The 7,182-nt window shown below is 37.8% G+C and overlaps 1 protein-coding gene and 1 long non-coding RNA gene across 2 annotated transcripts; both read right to left on the reverse strand.

The window, feature by feature from the left end:
• Window positions 1-3,835: 3,835 nt before the first annotated feature.
• LOC138134003 (uncharacterized) lies at window positions 3,836-4,537 on the reverse strand. The gene is made up of 5 exons (XR_011160606.1): window positions 4,487-4,537; window positions 4,375-4,434; window positions 4,264-4,317; window positions 4,146-4,211; window positions 3,836-4,065 (listed from the first exon to the last, which is right to left on the reverse strand). It is a non-coding gene; the product is annotated as an uncharacterized lncRNA (long non-coding RNA).
• Window positions 4,538-4,688: 151 nt separating this feature from the next.
• Window positions 4,689-6,158, reverse strand: LOC138133720 (uncharacterized). Its single transcript, XM_069051660.1, has 3 exons — window positions 5,617-6,158; window positions 5,243-5,563; window positions 4,689-5,185 (listed from the first exon to the last, which is right to left on the reverse strand). The coding sequence occupies exons 1-3, from the start codon at window positions 5,913-5,915 to the stop codon at window positions 4,729-4,731; spliced, it is 1,077 nt and encodes a 358-aa protein (XP_068907761.1). The 5' UTR covers window positions 5,916-6,158; the 3' UTR covers window positions 4,689-4,728.
• Window positions 6,159-7,182: the final 1,024 nt, after the last annotated feature.

A 7,182-nucleotide genomic window follows, 5' to 3' on the forward strand; every position in this document is an offset into this window, starting at 1 on the left:
GCCACGAAAATAAAAACAAATAGCAAAAAGCTAGAATGTTGAGTTTACCAGATCAAGAGGCAAGTTTTGGTCAAATTTGGCGGTCCCGAATGCGGTGAATCACCTGGAGAGGGCCACCGCTCCGCCGTCCCTCAGCCGCCACCTAATGAAGATTATTATCTCGTTTGCCTGCAAAGTGGCAAGTTGGGGCGCAATCAGTCCGTCTTGGCGCACCCATCACTCAAGCCTTCGAGCGTCGTGTGCGAGTTTTAATCCTCCATTCATATGCAAATCGGTTTTATTGCTAGTTCCGAGTTTATTAGCAACGAAGGGACTCGACGCTATGTGTATGCTAATCTTTCACCCCGTCTCGGTCACGGTTGGTTACACGGGATCCTCTCCTCCACGTAAGTGTTTCGTTACCTTAGAAATCCCACGGCATCCGTTAAGACTGATGTACGCAAGCAGAGGCGCACGTAGAGCCGCCGCCGCCGGGAGCACACCCGCAAATTGAAAATATTCGTTCCGGGGCAGTCGCCTAAATCGACTGCAATTTCTACGGCATCGGTCCCCCGAAGTGACGCCGCCACAAATAACATCACAATTAATAACGGGGTTAGGTCTAGACGTTTTTGTAAATGGGCCGCGATGAGCCGCACGGATAGGGGCGGCTTGTCTCTAGCGGGGAAGCACTCGGGTTGTAACAATGGAGATCATTTCTCAAACATCCAGACATTACAGTTATCGTTAGCATTTGCATAAATTGCGACGGTCAGTTATTAATACGAGTTGCTGAATGTTTGGGCTGGGACCGAAACAACCATTAGACTCGCATATTTCCGAAAATATTGTCGCACAAAGCGACACTATCATCTGAATTGTTATTATTTCTTCGGTGATGAGGAGCTGCTTCATCTTGTTGAACGCATAAATACTACCTGATTTCGGTCGCTTCGGCACCCTCGGAAATTTTGTAATGTGTACCAGGAATTTTGACCCTTTTGATAACAAATTATTGGATTTTCCGTACCCTTCTAGGTACCTACCTAGTACCTAGGACCGCTAATTACCCCCAAATAACGGTACGGTAGGGTAGAGCTGTCTCAACCATTCCAACCCTCATAAAAGTATTAGTACGTTATAAAAACCCCCATAAGTCGATCCAAATATCGTTTCCTACTACTGTAATTGAAATATTTTGGTTTTTGGCAAAAATTGAATAAATCTGCCCCGGAAAGTGTCGCTAGTGCCCTGCAATAAAGTTGTTAACTGCTTAATCCTCGTAATCCCTGCGTAGCAAACCGCCTGCGGTCACAGCATGGTACTAATGGTCCCGTAATATCTTAATCTCGGGTCTATTCTTAGTCAACTGTCATCCCTCGAAACCCGCCAACTCTCGCTTTTCCAAAACGGCAACCGGCATGTAAATTTTACGATTGCAGAGGTGTCAGGAGGACTTTACACTTTTCGTCGGTATCGATTCCCAGTTTAAAATTGGCTACTTGTGCAGGTCGTAAGTGGGAAGCACGTCGATCATAGCAAGAGATCGTCTACGAAATTGCCTTTTCTTCCACCATGCTCTGTATACTGCGAGATGAAGTGGTTGGTTATATCGAGATTAAACCCGGCTGCATATAAACACCGTTCCAACATAAGTGTTAAATTTACTTCCTGTGTTGTAGTAACGTCCCCATATAATTCACGGAACCCTCCCATAATAACGACAAATTTATAATCAACATCGGAATAAAGAGGTTACGTACAGGGTGAAAGATACTTGCGGCATAATATAGGCGGTTTACGGCCGGCTCTAAACTTAAACTTCGGTTTAATTAACTTAATTGGTCAGTATTTTAGTTTTCGCGAGGTCGGCGTATTTACGAGGGGACCGGTTGGGAGCTGACCCCGAAAATAAATAAAGCGACTTGATTTGAGGAGCAATCGAATGAATGCCGGGAAGGGAGGAAAACATGAAATATATTAGAGGAAAAAATGCAACAATGACACGATGTGGCTGAAAATGGCATTTAGAAAAATAACATTGACCAAGTCTGATATAATAATGATAATGATAATAATGATAATACTAATAACAGGAAATATTCCAGAATACTCCTAGAAGTGGATGGAGCAATTGGCGTCCCTTCAGGACCATCAACACTTAAATCTACACTAACACGTAATAACTCGTTCATTAGTGTTGCGTACATCACACTAAAATAAAATAAGAAGCAGATTTTGATAATCTTCTTATTTCAAGTGATTATACTCGTAAATATAAAAGGTTCTGACGTTTTTTAACATGTTGACAATGCAAATGTTCGTCATTCTGCCGATAATTCCATATTGACAGGTGTACACACTTATTTTAGAAAATCAATTAACAATATAGGTCAAAATTACTTTTTTATTATACCTGAATCATAATCCCTGTTTTTGACACTAACAGCCGATTCCATAAATGAGCTCTTAAAGCTCCCTTTATGCAAAGCCTCATTTTTAAAAAAGTCGCCTTTAAAGTAAGTTTAAAGTCTATCTTGTTCCATAATATTATGTTTACGGTGCTTTACATAAAGTCAGCTTTAACAAACCGTTTGCACAGAATTGTTAGGTTGGCGAACATGCCTAAAATTTTTAACCAATGGACGTCTTTAAATTGTATACCAAATTGGCAAAATTTGACACATTTTTCTGTGGCTAATTGTGGTTAATTATTGCGGTAGTTAGGACCTATATCCTACTATTATCTTCTGAACTGATTGCTTCATTGTTTGTGCCCACAATTGTTTTAAAGAAACGAGTTATGGAAATTAATTTATTAAGTTCATCATCCGATTCATCGTCAGAAGATGAAGAAATTGTTTTTGTCCGGAGACAAAAACTGTATAGAAATAGAGAGGATTGTTTTGAAAAATTTGACGAAGTTGAATTCTTTGAAAGATTCCGGCTGATCAAAACAACGGTAGTGGCTTTGTTGGATCTTATTGAGCAACAAATATCATCTCCAACAAACAGGTAAACTTTGTAGTTTAAAGTAAATTTGTCAGTGGTATTCAAATGAAAACTTTTTAAGGGGCGGGTGTATACGACCAATGACACAGTTGTTGCTGACATTAAGATTTTATGCAACAGGTAGTATGTTAATATCAGCAGGTGATTTTGTTGGAGTTTCAAAAACATCCGCATGCCGAATAGTGTAGAGAGTGTCTTCAGCAATAGCTTCTTTGCGTCCACAGTTCATTTATATGTACAATAACCACAACGAGATGCAAAGAGCTGCCCAAGAGTTTTATAACATTGCGAGTTTTCCAAGAACAATTGGTGCTATTGATTGCACATTAGTGAAAATGGAATCTCCTGGAGGACAGGACGCAGAAATCTTTAGGTGCAGGAAAGGATATTTTGCCCTTAACGTCCAAACAATTTCTGATGCTAATCTGAAAATAAAAAATATCGTAACTCGCTGGCCTGGATCTACCCATGACCAAACAATTTTTAATAATAGTCGGGTTAAAAGAGAATTTTGTGATGGTAGATATGGGCAATATATGCTCATTGGTGATAGTGGCTATGCCATAGAACCGTTTCTTATGACAAAATTGCAAGAAACTCAAACTCCTGCAGAAAATTTATATAACGAATCAATTTTACGGACAAGAAATGTAGTAGAGAGACAGTATGGAGTGTGGAAACGACGATTTCCAATTCTTTCATTGGGAATGCGGGTTAAATTGCTCACAATGATGGAAATTATTGTTGCCACAGCAGTCTTACATAATATTGCTGTGGAAATGAACGACTATTTTCCAGAAGAGTGGCTTGAGAACATTGACTACGATTTCAACGATTCAACCGCATTTTTTTTGTGTGTTCTTCTTCCTTCCTTCGATCTTCTTCTTTTTTCAGCATAATATCTGCCTCCGTTTCTTTAGCTTTTTGCCTGTAGTATTCCGCTTTGGCTTGTACTACAGGATTTTCTACAGTAGGTCGCAGCTTATTGGAAATCCGTTGTTTAAGTTTGTGAGGAGTGTATGATGTCCAATTTTGTGTTTTAATTTTTTTTGGGGCAGGCTGCTCTTCAACTTGCTAGAAAAATATTTTATTTGCAAATTATGTTCCTATTTAATGTAAATTTTTATTCTTAGTATTAGATTTAATGTACGTACGTCCTGGACAACAGAATTTGTTAATGACGAGGAAGTTATTTCCCTATTTGTTTCAAAATTTGATTCCTAAAATGATGTAAAGTTTAACTTTGCAATAATCTGTGACAGTCACACTCACAATTTCTCCTTGCGCTGTTATAGGGGATAAGGGTTCGTCCGTAGATATTTTTGCCTATAAAAGATACGAAATAAGGATAATACTCTAATTAAGCACCTGTGACTCTATTACCACAGGATTGTCCGCAGCGAAGGTAGTGTGTTCCTCTGAAACAAATGTTGAAAAATGATCCTAAAAAAATGGCGGGTCAAAATTATATCCTGTCAAAAATAAAATTACCCACATGATCACAATCAACACTATTTTCAAATCCTACGACTGTTTTTATATTTATTCAATTTTGACAGTTTAAAGTGACTTTATTAACTCCATAACAACCGTCATAAGCAGGCAATGATTCACTAGTGAAATTTTATGGATTTGATTCACTAGTGAATTAAAAAATGTTTAATTCACTAGTGGATTAAAAAAAGCTTCAATGGAGAACAAACATATTTTATTATTTGTAAATACATTAACATTCAATTATTCTTTTTCTTTGGTGTCTGTAATATAAAACTTACAATTATGTACATTACTAAAATTTATACCAAATCGACGATGAACGGGCAAATTTATGTCTTGATGGTTGATTTCCATACTTGACGCCGTGTTTGACCCATACGAGCATGCTGCCAAATCCAAGGCCGATTCATTCTGAATAATTGTTGATGATTGGTTAATGATTTTTCTTGAAATTTCAATTTTATTATTGAGAGAATCCTCTATGTATCCTTCCACAACACTATTCGAGCGCCAGCCACCGTGTCTCTTTACAACTGTTATATCTGCCCCAGAGTCTGCCAGTAGAGTTGCACTCGAACGTCTGAAGCTATGGCCCGTATATTCTTCTGGATTTTGAAGACCAATAAATTGTGCAATTTTTTGAGGAAATTTTGACAAAGTATTCACTCCTACGGGTTGCACCGTGCATTTTTTGTTTCTGTAATTGATGAACAACCGTTTGTGTGAAATATTTTCAGGTCGTAACATTTTATACTTCCGAAAAACGTCAACAGCATGAACAGTGTTATTTCCATTGATGATAGTAAACCTTCTGGGCTTATGAGTCTTCGTGTCCGGAATTTCGACTACAATTACGCTGCCTCTGTCATCAACATGATCAACTAACATGGACACCAATTCACCAATTCTACAACCTCCAAAAACTCCCACGATTAAAACCACCTTTAGCAGTAAATATTCATCATCAGAAGCAGGATCCAAGAACCTTTCCATTTCTTCGAGTGTGAACACCTTTGACTTCTTTGGTCTGTGACCGACAGACTGTTGTTTTAGGAAAGCTGACACTTGATGAAATCTACAACAATTACTACTTTAAAACTCATAAATAATAATTACGGTGTCACAAACCTGCTTATATCAATATTTTCTTTCACAGATAACATTTTTTTAAGTTGGGAATAATAGGACCACAGTGACGAAGGTTTTGTATTTTTGGATCGTTCCGAAATATAAGCCAACATTATGTTTTCGTCTACTCCCCTTGCCTGCTTTCGCTTCCTCCATTCACAAAAAATCGCATATTCTTTTTCATATGAATGTTTTGATTTGGCTGGTACCACTTTGTTCAAAGCATCCAATGCTTCATGTAGAACTGCCGGGGGTACAAAAACTTCCGTTTTGTCTTGATCTTCTACGATTCCAGCCATTTTTCGCGCAAACGTCACAAGTACCACAAGTTTGGAAAAATGTAAACAACTTGTTGTCACGGAAATGTTTTACGCCGTCTACATGATTGTTCTAGACTAATTCGTGTGATTTGAATATCATTCTATTTTTTGTTCAAAATATCGTCAAAATTGAATAAAAACATATATACGACTCGTGAATTAAACATTGTTATTTACTCAAAGATATGATCTCACTCGCACTACGTGCTCGTGAGATCAACATCTTTTCGTGAATAAACGGATGTTTAATTCACTTGGTGTATAATATTTATTATAATTCGTAGGACAGCTTCTATTACTGCGTCAAATTTGTCGCTACTAGCACCACCTCCGCCTGTTTTTTGTCTATAGGTGCGGTTCTCCGCCACCACTTTCCTCGCTTTTGTCTTTAAATTGTCGTATTTCGACTTTAACTGATCCACAGATCGGAACTGAAAGCAGAGGAATTGAATGCCTGGGATACTCGTCCCCATGCGGCATCCTACAAGTACATTTTTTTACACAGATGTTTACATTACCAAAAATTGTTTTTTAAAATACCTTTTCTTCGTTGGCCACTTTGTTTGTTATTTTATTTTCAATAACATGTTTTTCCTTTTCAATCAGTTCTAATAACCGTAATTGCTCTTCATTGGTGAACACACTTGCTTTTTTGTGTTTCTGATTCATCTTCACAACTCTAATTACTTATTATTTTGACAGATATTTTGACGTGAGAGATAATTTTCTGATTGGCTGCATCGGATGTAAGGTCCCTTTAGCGGCATTAAAGATCCGAAATCGGAACTTTAACTTTAGCCTACTAATAAAGTCGGCTTTTATATTAAATGTTGTTTATGGACCACATTTTTTTTTTTTTAAGTGTACTTTTTCAGTTAAAGGCGACTTAATTTTTATTATGGAACCGGCCGTAAAATGCGTGCGAAAAAGGGCCTTTAAAATACTAAAGCTTTAAGGGTTGCTTAGGTAACAACAAATTCACCTACATTTTCAACAATAATAAATAGACATTTATATACAATTTATGATAGCAACGAAACAACAACAAATGACCATTTCTATATCAACGATTAATGACACAGATTAGGTACAGTACAACTTCGATAATCCGGACACACGTTACATCGGACACTCCAATAATTCGGCGCCTTCCACGTTTCGGACACTCCAATAATTCGGCGCCTTCCACGTTTCGGACACTTTGCAATTTTTACCTCCATAATCCGGACAAATGAAAACATTAAGG

This window comes from Tenebrio molitor, chromosome 6, assembly GCF_963966145.1.
Source record: "Tenebrio molitor chromosome 6, icTenMoli1.1, whole genome shotgun sequence".
Lineage (NCBI taxonomy): Eukaryota > Metazoa > Arthropoda > Insecta > Coleoptera > Tenebrionidae > Tenebrio > Tenebrio molitor.